The 18752-nt window shown below is 30.7% G+C and overlaps 1 protein-coding gene across 5 annotated transcripts in view; it reads left to right on the top strand.

The window, feature by feature from the left end:
• The window catches only part of LOC143252746 (E3 ubiquitin-protein ligase HECW2-like), a 118202-nt gene extending 99840 nt beyond the window's left edge, over positions 1 to 18362 (top strand). For 4 of the 5 annotated variants that reach the window (XM_076505362.1, XM_076505363.1, XM_076505364.1 and 1 more), the window contains 4 exons: positions 921 to 1200; positions 7956 to 8070; positions 12332 to 12530; positions 14858 to 18362. In XM_076505362.1, the coding sequence (XP_076361477.1) occupies positions 921 to 1200; positions 7956 to 8070; positions 12332 to 12530; positions 14858 to 14969 (706 nt within the window). In that variant the 3' untranslated portion in view covers positions 14970 to 18362. Of the gene's footprint in view, positions 1 to 920; positions 1201 to 7955; positions 8071 to 12331; positions 12531 to 13209; positions 13389 to 14857 lie in introns of those variants that run through there. The other variant, XM_076505366.1, reaches the window with a different exon arrangement.
• Positions 18363 to 18752: the final 390 nt, after the last annotated feature.

Here is an 18752-nt window from a genome sequence, read left to right as displayed (position 1 = left end):
AAGTTCATAAAATAACTTTTTCTCAGTAGTAAGATGGAGGACTTATAATGCTAAAAATTGGATTTCAATACTTATTGTGGATGCAGTGCAAACAGATCATTATATAGCTTTGTGCTGAATAGTAAACAAACAGAAACTTATAGTTATACTTGTTAGTTTCAGATGTCGTAATGTACAATGTAAGTTTAAAAGTATGTAAGTAAAAGTTATAATTAACTATACATATTTTATGTTTATTATTTTAATTTTTAGTTGAAATATTTTTACTATATATACCAAGATTTCTTCTATTCAGGAAATTGTAAACCTAGTTTGTCAGTATCATGAAGTGCTAAATTATGAACATATATTTTTGCTATGTGCACCCTCTTTGAAAATATATTATAGATTAAATTCTACTTTTTCTCCATTAAATTATTTTTAGCTATAGCTAAAGGATTGTGTGTATGCATTTGGAGAATTTTATATATTTTATAAATGGGGTTTCTATACTTTTTTGTGACCTGGTATAAGAATGACACTTCTATTGGTGCTGTATGATTTTAAAATGGTACAATAAAACAGGAAATTGTGTAACATTTTTATAAATTGAGATAATTATTAATTTTGTAGAATTTGTTTTGAGGGACTTTTTCAGCGTCAATCAAGGCTTCCAGGACACGTATAGTTTCTCTCTTATATTACCTTTTGTTTATATAAACTTGGTTTTTTGTTATTGCTTCATATTGTAAGTTATCATAAGGAGAATCTTTAATGAATACATAATTGTTTATAGTGGGAAAAAATGTTTATATCAGTCTTCTTGTTTTTGTTTAATTATATACTTTCGTTATAGTGTGATTGAAATGTAAGGTTGATTTGAATTAGGAAAATCTTTATCATTTACTGACTGTAAGAGAGATGCATGTGTATGTTCTTAGACCATGCTCCTTGAGTGATCTTGAATCATTGGATGCTGAGTTTTATCAGTCTCTCTTATGGCTAAAAGATAATGATATCTCAGACATGGGCCTGGATTTGAGCTTCTGTGTAACAGAAGAAGTAGCTGGACAAATTGTAGAAAAAGAACTGAAGTCTGGTGGTAAAAATATTACAGTTACAGAGAGGAATAAGAAGGAATACATTGATAGAATGGTAAAGCGTCGCTTGGAGCGTGGAGTAGCTGAGCAAACAGAATCTCTAGTCAGGGGGTTTTATGAAGTAAGTGGATTTTGTATCTTATCTGCATAATCAGGTGCTTATGTAAAGTCACTGGGATTATAAAAAATATCTGTAACAGTTTTGAAATATTGTAAACAGCAAAAATGTTCTTCAAGGTTAAGTTTTTACTCTTTTTATGGTGAATTTTTATTTGTTGTAAGATTATTGGAAATAATTATGAAAACAGTGAATAAAATGAAATTGTTCCACTGCTTATTTAAAAATAAATGCACCAGAGTGCAGTCATGTATTAATAGTTTACATTGTGATTAACTGTCAACCAGTAGTGCTTGGCAAACAAGCTGTTTGGAAACTTAAGAGTATGTGGAACTAGTATGTCAAGGTAGAAAGTCCAAATTCTTTTAAAAGTGATGTTGAATAACTATTAACATCCATATTGTATGTTACATGACAATACAGTGGAGATCCTTCCATTAACCTAATGCTAAATATAAATGTGAAAATTACCTCAAGAACAGTTGAGATACATTTGTTAGTTCAAGGTTGCCTCAAAAATTACTGCTTAGGAGAGCTAACCAAACCAAGAATCTGAAACTGGCTTCAGACTCTAAACAATGAATTGAGCAAATTTGTAGGTTTCCTCTTTACAAGTGAATCTGAATTACAGTTTGCAACAACTGTTCTCATGTAGATGTTTTTAACTTTTATTTTGCACTTTTCACATAACATGTGGTTAAGAAGTACATTTAGTTGCTATCACTTTAGCTATCTTTTATTTCTCTTTGTCCCCCTGAGATAACATTTGTCTTGCTCATAGAAGAAATAGATGTTGAAATGCACCTAGCATACACAGTTAGACTGCAGTTACATAGATGTTAACTATTAGGTTGTTGTTATTAAATCTGTTAATAATTTCAAAATAATTTAAAAGAAATAACTTGCTTAAAGGTGCAGTCTTTCATCCTGTGCACTTGTTTTTGAATGTTTTAAGTTTGAATAAAGATTTGTTTTCACTGTGTTTCCATTTTGTCCAGTTTCTTTTTCTAATCTCCCATTATTCTGTAGAATTACCCTTTCACTCTTAGAAGAAACCAGTTTTACCTGAGAATGCCACACAGTCAGTAGTAGTTTTCTTGGCAGAGAGTAGAACAGTATAATAGTCAATGTACAACATCTATAGTGAAGTATATTAGTAGGCCAGTATGGGCATGGACTGCATGTCAGCATGAATTTTGTTGAACTACATAAACAAATTTGATAGCACCTGACAGCTAGCAGGAACTTTTAGATCTTATCCATTATGTTTTTCCTTTGGGAATGAAATTATTGGTTGCAACTCATTTTCCAGCAAGACAGTAATCCTAAACATCTTCTGAAAGCAGAAATAAACCAGTTAAACATTACCAACCAAATATAGATGTAATTTGGCTTATTTTGAATGATATTTCAGAATTGTGCAGTGATAAACATATATATCTGAAAAACAAAGATGTACTCTGTTTAAAACAAGTGTGAAATACTGTGCATTATAAAACTTGTATGTGCTCTTTCTTATTTTCTGTAACAATGGTAACTTTCATGTATTCATTGTCTTTAACTCCTGCATGTGTATGCTGTGCATTTTTCATAATTATTTTTAATACTTTATATTTGAATAACTTTTACTTTGGCATTTAAAATACAGATAAAATCAGATGTTAGCTCAAACAATGACAGCAAATACCTTATGGAATAAATGTACTTTAGTGTCAGAACTTATAAAGCTACACATTGCAAGTTGATTTTCCATTTTAAATGTAAAAATACTTTTCTTCATTTTATGGTTTTCATATCCACTATACCTAGACCATCCTAACAGGATATCAAAAGTACTTTTTAAGATAATTGTTTATTTTATTTTTCCTTTTCTCTACCATGTTACCAACTCTAGCTATTATCATCAACATACAATGAAATTAAATAAAAGTTAGGAAATAGAAGAAAGAAAAAACATAGCTCTTACTTTTTGTAGAATTATCTTTAAAATTTTTCCATGTGTTAAATTCATAATTTCCTTTTTTAATTTTTACAAATAATTGATTTTTAATATTTTATTTTCCTTTCTTGTCTTTTACCACTTACTATTCATCATAACGAAAGTCAATGGAGTGTCCTTAAGTGCCTACAGTTTCTTTGGTAGACACATGCAACACTTTGGCAAAATCTTTCTTCAGGGTGTAGCATTGTAAACCTTGAGAATGGACACAAACACAAAGGATGATGTATATTTCAAAATATTTAAATCTTTTAAGTGTTGCATTCTAAAACAAGTAATACATAATTAACTACAATACAAAGTAAAACCAAATTACAATTTAAATTGTATATTTCACTATAATATATTTAGATAAGAAACAACCAAGTGCTATAGTCAGTCAAGCAGCCAACAGTCCTTCAGTCAGTTACATAATCCATGACAACAATGCATGCAAGCTCAAAATAACCATTGCTAGATTATTGTGTAAAAGTATCTTTTTTTTCAATGAATATATATATATATATACACTGTTGGCCAAAATCTTAAGGCCAATGAACATAAAGAAAAAATATGCATTTTGCATTGTTAGACTCAACCACTTATTTGAGTAGAGCTTCAAAAGATGAAAATAAGAAAAAGAAAAAAACTTTTTAGCATTTAATAGGGAAAATGTGAACACTATGAACTATATACTATATACTAGCTGGTCAAACGTTTAAGACCATACCAAAAAGAAGTCCTAAACAGGGTAGGAAATTCCCAACAAGAGGTCTCAGTAGTGAGTTGCATGGCTGTCATTGTGAATAACTTTAAACATTTGCTTTGGCATGGTCGATATAAGCATTTGCAGAAGGCTGGCTGGAATGTTATTCCAAGTGGTGAAGATGGTTCACAAAGATCATGCACTGTTTGGAATTGACGTCCATTTCTAGATTTCCTTTGCCATCCACCCCAAATATTTTCAATGGGGTTCAGTTCGGGCAAACACGCTGGATGGTCCAAAAGAATCGTGTTATTCACCATGAAAAAGTTCTTTGTCCTGCGAACATTGTGGATTGCAACATTGTCCTGCTGAAAGATAGTCATTTCCACCCATGCGAGGGCCTTCAGTCAATAAGGATGCACTTTCCAACATGCCAATGTAGCCAGCTGCTGTTTGATGCCCCTGTATAATCTGAAGCTCCATTGTTCCATGGAAGGTGAAAGCACCCCAGATGATGATGGAACCTCCTCCAGTGGGATATCCTTATCGTGCCAGTAATGTTGGAAGCCATCTGGACCATCCAGGTTAAATTTTTTCTCATCAGAGAACAAAACCTTCATCCAATTTTTCATCTTCAAAAGCCATGTCTCCTTCCACACCATGAAACAGACATGGCTTTTGAAGATGTTTACTGTTTTTAAAGCCTTTCTCTCGTAGATGTCGTCTTATTGTTCTTGAGCTGCATTCTGCATCTGTAAGGGCCTCAGTCTGGTTCGATGATTGGTTGGTGTCTTGCTGGACAACCCATCATATCCTCCTGCTCAATGTCAGTGAAATTTTCTTGGGACAACCACTGGAAATTCTCATTCCGTATCCCTCAGGGTCTTTTAAGAAATTTACAACAGCAGTTTTACTACAACAAATTTTACCAACGATGGCACATTGAGTGAGACCTTGCTTTTGCAGCTCAATAATTCTGCCACATTCAAACTCTGTCAACTTTTTAGTCTTTGCCATGTTTTTGCCCAATGTAACACAGGAGATGAGAGTGGGAGATGTTGACAACGCTAATGCTTGAACACAAATGACTAAATTTCATTGTCTACTGACTAATGCTTCATTTCAATATGGTCTTAAACTTTTGACTAACTGGAATTCGGCTAATTTCAGTGTTCACATTTTCCCTATTAAATGCTAAAAAAGTTTATTTTTATTTTACCTTTTCTTATTTTCATCTTTTGAAGCTCTACTCAAATAAGTCGTTGAGTTTAACAACGCAAAATGCATATTTGTTCTTTATGTTCATTGGCCTTAAGATTTTGGCCAGCAATATATATATGTGTCATCTACATAGAGGTTATAAAGCTAAAACAAATCTGGCAAAAGTGGGCATAGCATCCATGAGGGGTTAAAAAGTGTCTTACTTGTTTCAACTGTTTTCTTTCAGAGAACTTGTAAAGAAATGAGTGCAAAGTTCATTAAAGCAGTTTATTATCCATTTGTACTTCTACTCAACTACAATTGTATTATTGAAGATATAGAGAGACAAAGTAGAAAATTTTTTCTAACTTGTTGGTCATGTGACAATAATCTGAAGTTTAAGTAGTTTTTAAAAGTTTATTTTTAAATAAAGGACTTAAAACTTGAGTGAAAAAAACTTTGAAATGTAACTTTATAATATTAACTTTAGTTACATGCATTAGTAGTAAAGGTGTTTGATTAAATTTTTAATGTAAGACAGTGACTTGCATATGAAAGCTTTTCAAAGCATCTCTCATTGTGAAAGGTTTAGGATATTGAAATATCTAGATATTTAAACTGTTAGAGGACATTTTGTAGGAAATGTGCTGGTATACAAAATGAAGTAACATTTTTTGGTGTGAATAAGTGCTACATAAAGAAAAAGAATAAAGTTTATTCCTTCACAGATGTTTTTTCTGATACCTATATATTTTGACATTTAAAGAGTGAGAAAGCTATGAAGAGTGTTTACAAATTACCAGTTTGTATTTTACAAGTTTGTAAATAAGTTGAACCTTAGCAGTTCTAATTTTATTTTGTGAAATTAAAGAAATCTTTAGTATTTATTTAAGAGAAGCTGAGGTGCCCATTCTTTTGTCTGGATTATGAACTTAAAAAATATGAGAAGTGGATGCTGTGAAAATAACACAAAAATCATAACTTTCACACAGTTTATTTACAACATATTGTAATATTCATTATTACCTTGTCCAAAGTTTAGTATATGCTTTAAGAACTCAATATTTATGTTCTGTGATGGTCAAGGTGATTTTGTAGGTAGTAGTGGTGGTAGGGATGCTTTCTGTTAACACCCAGCTCATAATGTCTTTCCACATTGTTTAATATGACTAATTTATTGATGGTAATAGGCTACAGGAGTGTGTTATGGGCTGAAGTTGAAAAATCAAAAACCAAAGTAAGAAACAGCTTTTCATATCAGCCTTATTGTGGCAATTTTTTACATTCCTCCCTAAATAGTGCTGATATACACTGAAATATTTGATTTCCTTTCCCTCACACTGTGTTTTATAGAAAAAAAATTTGTTTGGTATAAGGATGTGGCACTAGCTATGAATGTAGTTAGTGTTAACTTATGAAGATAAATGTTCAGTGACAGCAATAATAGTGGTGCAGGGGGTTTTTAACCAACAATAACTTGCCCCTTATTTCAGGCTATAATCGAACAAAGTTTGGTTAGGGTTGGCCCAGTGAACTAGGAGACACACAGATTTTTGTGGTTTATATATAACGAATACTTGAAAGTTGAAGTTCATTTTACTAATTTGAAATTTTGTGTTACTAGTAAGGCAGCTTTACTGTGATATAAGACAGTAATGTGATGTACAGTTTTTATCAAGTTTTTATGAAGCATATATGTATCCACAAAGTTTTTTAAATATTTTAATCATGTTTGATAAAAATGATAGAGTAATTCTAATCAGTTAACTGAACACACAATTTTATTGTAGTCTTTGATATGTCAGAGGTTTTGAAGTATATAAACAATGTTGTTGGTTTACTAATACAGATTTTAAGATATTAATTTTTCTGTAGACTTGAAATTATAATCTTCCAAAAATATCTGTACTAATCAACTTTAGTGAATAGTATTATAATTTTTATGTTGCTGTTATGGTAGACATGAACATTCTATAGAAACATTTTAAATTTTAAGGTTGCAATATATTGCACATTGCAAGAGGAAGTTTAGCCAGAAATAACCAGTACAAATGGATTGATTGATCACTATACTACAATATTTCTTGCTTGGCATTGTGCATTTATTAAACATTCAAGTATTCAGCATATTCACAACACTGATACTCTATTATTATAAACTGTAAAAGAGTCACAGAATACTGTGGTGTAGTATTGAGAGGTTTTATGTTATTAATATTTTCCAGTCTTACAAAACATAACTTGAGAAAAGACTGATCATACATAACTCAGCTACTGTGCTAGGATTTCAGGAGAGTTTGCTTTATAACTCTTCTAATTAAACTAATTCTGAAAGAAGAATTCTTGAATTGCCTTTCAGTTTTCTTTAGTTAGTAACAAATTGGTAGTTATTAGCTATAATTCTTTCAAAGCTGTAGTCATGGAATATGTACCTAATAACACCTTCATATCAACAAAATAACATCAACAAAATAGTCAGATGGCCAAGAAGAAATAAACAGTAATACAGATGATTGCCTTAAATAAGATGTGAAACAATTGAAAATTGTAGGATCTCATTCTTTTCAATTTAAAAAAACTTTCAGCATAGTATATGGAACAACAACTTAAAATTCCTCTTATTCAAGTAAGTTGAATAGATTTTTATTCCATTTTGCTTTCAACATTTCAGTTTTAGAAGTATTTAACATGTTGGTTTTTAAACAAAGCCAGTAGTAACAAATATAAGTTTTTATTCATATATATATATTTATATGTTTGAATCTGCTTTTTTATTCATGTTCTTCATCAGACTGAATGTGGAACACTGGAAAAAACTATTTATTTGAACCATAACTCATTTGGTTAAGTTTTTAAAAAATGTGTTTTTTCTAGGTCATTGACCCTCGTTTAGTTTCTGTTTTTGATGCTCGTGAGTTAGAGCTTGTTATAGCAGGAACAGCTGAAATAGATATAGTAGATTGGAGGAAAAACACAGAATATAGATCCGGTAGGTGTCATTTTTTAAATGGTTTTGTTAATTTGTAGAGTATTGTGTAAATAAATTGAGGTATTTTTTAGAGCACTTCACCAGAAGTAACACCAATTCATATATATGTGTTTACTTAAAACATTATGCATGGTTTTTAAATATTCTTAGACTACTAAAGAAAGTTTTTAGATATATAACATTTTTTGTACAGCATGCAATATGTTGAATAATTTAATTTTGTTATTGCCATTAACATTTTGGTTAATGGCTTTACTTTTTGTTTCTTAAATACTTCAGTGTGTTGTGTACAATAGTTTTATTATTATAATGCTGCCAATTTTATATTCCTTAACTGTAAAGGAAGAAATATACATTTTTTTAATTAAAGACAAGTTAGTGGCACATTAAAAGTTACATTTAAAGAATTACTTTAAAAAATTAATGAAACTACTAAATCATTTTCAGTAGGTGCATGGGACATTTTACTTTGTGTGCTCATGTGTGTACAATAAAGAGAGAGATGTGGTGGAGAAATTTATTCTTGCTTATTCTAAATACATGTTTAGTAACTTATGTTTAATCTGAATAAAGTTTTCATACTATATATATATTTTTTAATTTTATGCATTGGAGCAAATGTTTATACCAAAACATTTTTTGTCACAGCCTGAATCAAAATGTTGATATTTAATCATAACCTAAGTGTATTTAGTGTGATTTGCATAATATTTTAATACTATAATTTTTAATTATTATTTTGCACATTGCACCAACTGTGTACAAAACATTCTTTATCACAATCTGAATCACAATTTATTTATACCATCACAACCTAAGTATATTTGAATTATGTGTGTGTATGATCTTTTACTGTGAAAGCAAATGTATGTAGAATAACCTTTTTAAATTAATTTTTGATGTGTTTAATATCAAAGTGTGATTTTATTTAGTGCTTGCATTCTCAATCTGTAAGAAAATGCTTTAACCATAGAATTAAATTAGCTTTACTTAGATCAGATGGTAATGTAGACTGGAGAAAAAAAAATAGAAAAATATGGTATGTAATTCAATAGATATACCAAATAGAAAATAAAATGATAGCCATTAATAATATAGCTTATCAAAATAGTAAAAAAAAACAAAAAAAACTGAACACAGAAGTGAAATCATATTTTAGAAGTTTATTTTAAAGTAAGTTACAACAAAATTCTGATAATAAAAAAAATCAGTTAATGTCTAGTTGCAGGGTAAGTGATTTTAAGTGTGAAATAAATTGTACATATTTGTATGAAAAACTATAAGTTTGTATATTATTTAAACCCATTCCCCTCGGTGTGGATGTCTGTACATGTTAAGGGTCTCCCAGAAAAGCTTGTCTTTTCAGTTTACTTCCTGTGAGATCTGAATGTTCAACTACATGTTTGCCATGCATGATGACCTGTGAAGGGAAGGAGAGAATCCTGGTGGTTAAAGGTGTAGACAAGTGCCCCCCACTTCCCCCAGGGTCAGTCAGCTGGTCATCCAGGGCTAGAGTCAACTGAGTACTAATATTGGACATTCTTAACAGACATTGTGGATTTTTTGTTGGATTTGTAGTATTTGGGTATAGTGTCCATGTCCACAAAACCCTAGTGTTGCTGCTGAGCCTTTTGCTTTCAACTCTGTAGCACATCCCCACTTAGGGCTCCATGGTAAGTGGAGTCAGTGGACACTGAACTCTTCTCCTCTTCTCATGGTTTCTCACATCTCTTATCCACTTGCTGCTAAAGTTAAACAACCCTTGATTGCTAAACAGTCATGCTTGGAGGGCTCTAATGCTCAGTACCAAGCTACAATTGATATTGTACCTCAATTCCTCATTTTATGTTGACTATCTGAAATGTCCCTTGGTTCTTCAAAATCTGTCTGAAAATTAAGATCTGGAGACATTTTGGTTGAAACATCAAAATCAGAACACTGAACTCCTCTTGAAGTCCAAGATGTTTGGGGATTTGTATATTTAGGTTGCTCCCTATACTACCCTGATGACAGTAAAAGATGGTCTATTCCACCTTTTGGCCTCTGTATTAGGGCACACATTACAGACTTGGGTCTGACACTGGACAGTGTTTCTGAGTGTAGAATTCAGCCCCTTGCATGTTACCATTCCCATGTGTAATCTTTTTCTGAGTCAACCAGAAAAGGTGAATACTTCAGAGGGGAAGTATCACCTTTTATTTGCTGAACATGTCTCAAACCATCTCTCAATAGCTATTAATATGGATGGTTTCAAATCAGATGCCTCTCTGTGGGTTCTGCCATGACTTGTCATAGCTTGGTGACTCCACACAAACTTCCCTTTACAGATTTTTTATTTATTGCCAAGTTACATGCCATTTCTCTTGCCCTGGATCATGTAGCAGCTAACCAGTATTTTAACTGTACTGTTTGCACAGACTCTCTTAGCTGTCTGCAGGTCCTGCAATCCCTTTGTGATTTATCATGGTTTTCTCCTTGACATTTTGAACTGCCTGGTCCAGTTTTCTTTGTTATCTGTTTGAATGCAGTTTTTCTGTATATCAAGTAATGTTGCCATTCAGGATAACAAACTTGCCAACACTGCAACTAAGTCTGTCTGCTCTAGTGCTATTATGGCTGAGCCTGTTCCATACATGGACTACAGTTTTGTGACCATTGCTCAACTTTGTATTAGATGGCAGTCAATTTGGGGTGAAGAATGTTTCAACAAGCTTTTCCAGATCTAACCTACTCTTTGGCTGTCTAGTTTCTGCAGGGATTGTAGGGAGGAAGTTGTTTTGACAAGACTCTGCATAGATCACAGCTTTTAACCCATTGTTTTCTTTTATCCAGTGCTGATGCAACAATATGTAACCTTTGTGACACTCAAGTCACAATAGCCTACAATTTACTGCCATGCCATAATTACAACTGTGAGTAGCAGTACTATTTTCTACATGTTCAAACTCTGAATTTACCATTGACTTTTGATAGTGCCATTGGTGATGTCACTGTCTGTCTTGACTGAGTTTTTAGCTTTTTATGGGCCATTGGCCTTTTTAATTCTATGCAAGTTTTATTTTTTTCTGGGATTTTAGCAAAAACATCATCAAAAGAAATAAAAAAATGCACAAATCGCAGACTTCAGTACAAACCATTTTTACTTTTTGTAATTTTGACTATTGTATATTTGTTGCTATGTTTTTATTGTCTTTTTATCCTTTTTACATTATTTTCATGGAATTGTTTTATTTCAAAATAGAAATGAAATAATTCCTGTTTTTTTTCCAACTGATGGTTTGTTCTTTTACCAATTGTTTGGCAGATATAGCCTCATTACTTTGTACCATTAAATGCCAAACAAACACATCCTTATTAGTGGAAGACACAAAATCAGTCACTGATCTTATAAGGCTAGAGTTTATTTTGATACAAAAAAGCTGGTTGTCTATAGAAAGTTGTCATTTTTCTAAAAGAAATTGATTTACAAGATGGGTACTAATAAATTTAAAAAATATAAAAATCATTTTATATTAGAAGTTGAGACGTTTTATGAAAATAAGACTAACATATTTATCCACCAAATAAGTTAGGAGAAAACCTTTAGAATTCTGGAATTTTGAAATTGCCATCATATTTTCAATTTTATCTGATCACTTTTGCAAGCTTTGTATAAATCATCTCTAGTTTTGTACTTTAACACTTGGGCTTGCCAGTAAGATTTGCATACTAATCACTGATAAGAGAGGTTTTAGGAAATACAATGAAATAAGTTTTATGACATGTAACCTTATCAGTGTTTGAGGCCTCATTCAGTTCACACTGTAAAATGTACAGAATAAGTTTTTATAAATAACCATATAAAAATGAAAGTAATTTAGACTGGTCTTGATAATAAAGCATTGTTATTGAGACATGAAGTGAAATTAATGTATTTGATTGTTTCTTACTATTATTGTTGCTAGTAATACCACATTTTTGTTTTTGCTTAATCACAGATCATAATTTTGATAATATGTACACATTCTTTGAATAGAAGATTTATTGTTAAGCTTATTTTGACAAAAAAACTAACAGTATGAGTATCAGTTGAATTCTTATATAATTGTAGAATAGTCATCCTGTTTCTCTGTATTTGTATTTTTACCAACATTGTAATATTTGCTTAAAACCTTTTATTTTACATCATGAAAATGCTCTTCTTCTGATTTTTTGAAACTGTATGTAAAATACATGTTATATTACAATCTCAATTTTTATAATGTATGAACTTGTTGATTAGGTTACCATGACAACCACCCTGTGATCCAGTGGTTCTGGACAGCAATAGAAAAGTTTGATAATGAACGTCGCCTGCGGATGCTTCAATTTGTAACAGGAACTTCTAGCATCCCTTATGAAGGCTTTTCTGCATTACGTGGAAGTAATGGGCCACGAAAGTTTTGTATAGAAAAGTGGGGAAAACCAACCAGCTTACCTCGGTAAGTCTTTGTTTGTGTTCTTTAAAAATTATTTCAGTAAGTTGTTGACCAGGCATGGCCCTATAGTTAGGCTATTCAACTTGCAAGCTGTGTCACAGGAATCCCACCCAACATGCTTACCCATTTGCCTGTGGGAGGAATTATGTGGCAATCACACCCTGCACCCCCAACCCCCCAATTCACAGGTAAAGAGTAGCCACCAAAGAGTTAAGGATAAGTGGTATTAATTGGCTGTCTTGCCAACACTTCAAAATTAGGGATAGCTAGCTGAGATAGCCATTGAGTAGATTTGTGCAAACGTTTGACAATAACAAACAGTAAATACTTTAATATATCTAGTGGCTCAACAGTTACTGTTACAAACTGTAACCACTGGTATTAGTACTATACTGTATTAGGTAGTGAGAGGTTAGCTATAACTTACACATCAGATTGAACTATAAATGATCAACTCTTTAGATTTCATAGTTTATTGTTTAAAATGTGTAATTTCAGTTAATATTGATAAGGGTATGGAAGATAAATAATTTATATTTATACTTACACACACACACACTGAATGATATCTTAATGATTTTTAGTGTATCATTTCCTTTTTAATTATCTAACTTATTCCAATAGTATAAACAGTGAATGGGACAATGTAATTTATCTTGATGTTACATTGAAATACATGCAGTGATTCAAGAGGACAAACTCCAGAATGTTATGAAAACAGATTAGTTAATTAAGTCAAATTAAATAGTTATCTCTGTCAGGATTAAATGAATAACTTTCAGAAAAAAGTGTATACACAAAATCTTGGGAGCTGGGCATGACCTGGCAAGAGGGTGTAAATCTGAATCCTTGGTGCAAAAATAAACCATGGGTGTGCAGTAAGAGTAGCAATAAATTTCCACTATTTAATCAAACAAAAGTAGCTCGAGAGTTAGTGGTAGCTGCCTTTCCTCTAACAATCTGTAAGCTCAAAATTATGGAGGCTGTGAGCAGATAGCTCTTGTGTGTCTTTGTATGAAACTTGTAAGCAAACAAAACATAGGCTGTTGGATATCATCAAGTAAATGCTAAAATTACACGAGGTATGTGTTACATACATATTACCATATTTAAACAGTGGTCTATCATTTAATATTTACAAAACAAAAACATGAGCTATTAAAACAGTAAATTTTGAATTAGGAAAGTACTGCAACCAGAAAAGTTAGATTTAATAAAAAAACTGTCTCCATGTTAGTCATCTCTGTTTCTAAAATTTGACAAATCATGAACTGCTGAATGGTTGGTTCTAAGATAAATTTGTTAATGAACTTGTAGTTTAAATATAAGTTTATTTTATTCTTTCAACTTTATTGTAAGATCCTTAGTTCAACATAAAATGTATTAAGACTCTCAGCAATAATTTAAATGCCTAGAAAACTAGTATTGGATTTATTTTTTATTTGTTATATTCAGAAGAAGGGTCTGCACTGAATTTTATGGTTGCATCATTTGCAATAAACAAAGCATTTTTTACTCTTCAGTGTTTGTTTGTTTTTCTTTTAGTTGTATACAGCTTCAAGTTTCTTAAAATCTAGTTGGGTAATGTGTATATTAACAATTACTCACTCTCCTTTGGGTTTTGTTGTATCACAAAAATAGTGTTATTCCATGTGGATAAGTAAAACCCAGTGATGTTTAGCAAATAAAACATTTTAAAGACTCTATGTTGTGGCAGCTTTTTAGATTTTTTATTTGTGCAATTTTCTTTTGTTCTTAATAACTTAATTGTTTCAAGTATTTGTGTTAATGTAGCTTTCTTCTACATCTCTTATGGCTGAGATAAAGATTTAATAGGTAGAGTTAGTTATTTAAAGGAATATGTACAATGTTTTCACCACAAGTAGTGGTGAAAAAAATGTAATACTTAGCATTAGCTTTTTCCCCTCATTATTGCATTGTCTGATACACTGAAGAGAAATTGAATATTTCTGACTAATAAAATCTAAATGCATGTAAGTATATTTTCAAGGTGAAAAATTAATTGCAAATGAAAGTGGGGGGGACTGTAATCATATTCATGTGTTTCAAGTTTTTGGTATCCAATTTTTATTGTTGCAGAATTTGATTTTAACAAATAATGGGAATATTTTTAATGGTTGTGAAATTCAACATAAATTCTCCTTTTTATGACAAGTAACAAAATTATGAATTTAATGAACTATTGGAACACTATATATATTCTTTTTGTGTTTTGAAGAGTTTCTTTGCCAAATTATTACAATATGATACATTTTTGATGTTGTATTAGAAATATGTCTGTGAACATTACTTGTTTCTCTTGAATTTAGAGCTCACACATGTTTCAATCGTCTCGATCTGCCTCCATATACTTCATATGAAATGCTTTATGACAAGTTGTTGCTGGCTGTGGAGGAATCGAGCACCTTTGGAATTGAATGAAAATAAACAACCTATTGGCTATAGCAAGTGTCTGAGGGCAGACCTAGCTATGTAGTATCTTCATTAATTTCTGTGCTCTTATGTACAGTATTGCTGATGAATATTCTTTGCTAGATAGCAAGCATTGCAGACATTTATTGTTGGACAGTTTATTGTGATTTACTGTAAATGGCTGTCCTCAAGAGAAGTACATACAGCTTGACAATCTAGAATCAGTAACCATCTTTTTTCAGCTCACAGTATTATGCAAGAACTCAACTCCATTTCTAGTTCTGAAGCATGGGCTAGACTGCATTCTCTTGCACTGAAACATTATAATGTATATACACATTACATGTTATGGTTGATATTCCTGTCATCATAAAACTAATGTAGTGTAGTAGTTGCTGCTCTGGTTTTGTGCTGAAAAATTCTTTAACAAGGTAGTTTTCAAAAAGGGAAATTCAATGAAAGTTGATACTACAATCATTTTTAAAATTGAGATTGAACTTCTAGTTAAATCATTTATTGCAAAAAAGATGCACATTTTACACCAGCCACTAAGTAAGAGATTTGAAATTTTACAGTAGTCATTAAAATGTAAAGAGAAGGAGAGATTGAAATTTTACACCAGCCATTAAGAGATTTGAAATTTTACACCAGCCAATTAAGTAGGTTAATTTTTTTCAGCAGCTATAAGGAACCTCATGTACTGAGGTTTATATAAATCATAAGAAAGAAGGTTGCATATTTTAAGACAATATGCTTGTATTCATCATCACAGGTATGAGTTTTACAGCAGCTATTAAAAAAATGTTTTCAAGTTTTTCAGCAGCTGTCAACAGAGAGTTGCACTTTTTACTGTAACAGTCATGAAAGGAAGTGAAGTTTTGCAGTTACCTTCAAAAAGTTATTGGAGTTTTAAAATATCTGTCTCTAAACAAGTTGAAATTTTACAAACAATTATGGAAGAGACTGAACATTTGCAACAATTAGTCAAGGACTTTGTTGGAGTTTGACTGTTTTCAGCATGAAAAAAAACTGCACTGACAGAGAAAAAATAACTGGGATTCTGCTAGTCTGAAAGGAAGTAATTGGTTTTATAGTAGCTGTCACAGAAACTTTGCAAGTTCTGTTAATTAACATCTGAGAAATTGGAATATAACTGCATCTGTTAGTAACTAACAGAAAGTAAATATTCATGGAAAAACAATATTCTGAAGTTCTTGATCAAAAAATTCACAGTTCAGATTACACTGTGAAAGATATAATTTACCTGAGGGTACATTTCTATCTAACAATGTTTTGTTGTGAAGGAGAACACAGTGCTATTGTAAGGTAGCTTAGAAGTACAATGATTAGGTTATTTTAATCTATAATACATGTATTTACAGATTCAAACATATTTTGACTAATTGGAAAAAAAGTCTTGGTATTAATTGTAACCTTTCATTATGACCAAGCACGAAACGTTTTTTTTATGCCTATTGTTTCACAAAATATAGTTGCCCCTATAATTATTTGTTTTAATTTTTATTTTCTGTTTACAACATAGGTTGTTGTCCAACATTTATTTTTAGTAGTCAATAACTATTCAAATAAACTATAAAAAAGTTCTGAAATTTGAAAATTTTAATATAATGTTTGTGGTGGAAAAGTTTGTTTTTAAAAAACATATTGGTTAGTTTTGAAAATCAAATCTTCATTATTTATTGATTCAACATAATTTAAGAAAGATGTTGTGAAATTGAAAAAAATGTGTGTAGTTACTATTGCATTCTTACACATTTAAATCACAAACTTGTAGTCAGAAATTAAGTAAAATAATAAGGTACATCATTAAAAGGTTATCAAATTATGTAAACTAAAGTAGTCGCACATACACCAGATTAAATATGGAACCTTTTGGAATACATATATTTAAACGTGTGATATAAATGAGTACAGAAACAAGTTTTAAATTATTAAAATATGTCTACTAAAAATTGAATTTTCAATGAAAGATTATTACTTAAAAACAAATATTCTTCATAGGTATACCATAATAAATTTGTTTCTCATTACTTTACATATTTTTTTGGGTGAAAGACAGGTAATACATTATTATTATTTTAGTGGTAACTAACACTGTAGTGGTAACAATTAAATCAGTATAGAAAAGATAAAACAGTTTTAATTTATCAGATGGGATGCACCCATTTCCAAAGCCTGTACAATTTGTTCTGATTTTTGCATTAGAATTTTCCTGTTAACACGACATTTTTGAAATTATTGAAAATATTTATTGAATTGTAGAAGCTAATGGGAGTTTTAATCTGTAGCTTTTGATTGTATAATTACCTTTGGATGTACTGAGAATTTTCCCATTTTATTTGAAAAGAAAATTAATACTAATTGGTTTGGAATTAATCTGTCAGAAAGTAAATAATTTTGTTGTGTTAAGATTGTAAATTTTGTGGAGAAAAATATCAGAAGGTTTTTGCTTGAATTTTCCTTTGCAGTTATGGTAATAGCTAAATATTCTTGTAAAACCATTATTAAATTAAAAGACATTTCTGTATCGGACATTGTGCTCTTGAGTAAGTTCTTTAGATGGATATATTAAGTGTTGACCAAGTGTATTTAGTTTATTTGTGGAATAACAATAAAAGACATTTTACATTTAAGCTCAGTCTTAACTGTGAATTTTAGCTGAAAATAAAAAGGTTATGTGGAATCTTCTGGTCTTTTATTTTAAATTAAATAATTATTGAAAGCTAATTTTCTTATACATTGACTTTCAAACATTGTGTTTGTTTTTCTCCATATTTCATATTGTTGGCATAACTTTTGCTGGAAGTCTCATGATGAACTTACCCTAGAAGTTTTTAAGTAATTTTAAGACTGGTTGAACAGCATGTAGTGTTTATGTATGTACTAGATTTTCCTTTTTAAAAGTTTTGACTGTTCATTGTGGAATTTCTTGGTATTTTACAAGTTGCATTTTCTTGGTCTGTTCTGAGTATTTTTCTCTTTCTCATTTTACAAATTTTATACTTTTGAAAATGACACAGTAGTATTCAGTTTTAGTAAGCATAATAATACTTTGAGAAGTGATAAGGGAATTTATTACAGAAGATGTGTTAAGTGTAGTATGTAGGAGCTGAGTTTATGATGATGTGATTATTAACAAAATTCACCCTTTTAACTTCCTCTTTGTTCTTTGAAAATATCAAATTGAAATTAACATTGGATTAATGTCACTGTATGCATAACAATGTGGTTAAATATGTCACTCTGAGAAAGTTTACAGTTACATTAAAATTCTATAAAATGGAACAATATATTGATGTGTTGTAGTTCTTAAGCTAAAAGTGCAAGGTCTATCTGTAAAATTGAGAGTTTTGTAATAAAGAATTGTATCTCACATATTCATTTTGCTTTAAAATTGTCTTAATTGTTTATGAAGTTTAAAATTTAATGGTAATTACTATGACTACATTTGTTGGTCAGTAATAATCTTCTGTGTTAATTTATATATTCTATGATCTAACAGTAGTCTTCATATGTTTAGATATTTTTTCTTGTTTTCGTTTTTTAATTCAAACTGCTGTATGCTACTTCTCAGAAAACTCAAATCTGTGATGAAGTTTTCAGAAATATCATGATTATCCAGTATGTTTATTACTCTTACTGCAATTTTAGAATATTATCAAACATTGATCTTGGTTTAAACCATTATATAACAATATACAGAAGTAAGTCTTTATATCATGAAATTCACTGACAGTAAACTTCCACTATTGCAACCAATTACACTGGAAG

This window comes from Tachypleus tridentatus, chromosome 6 (genome assembly GCF_004210375.1).
Source record: "Tachypleus tridentatus isolate NWPU-2018 chromosome 6, ASM421037v1, whole genome shotgun sequence".
Classification (NCBI taxonomy): domain Eukaryota; kingdom Metazoa; phylum Arthropoda; class Merostomata; order Xiphosura; family Limulidae; genus Tachypleus; species Tachypleus tridentatus.
The sequence above is the reverse complement of the archived record's forward strand: the minus strand, read 5'-3'. Positions and strand labels throughout refer to the sequence as shown.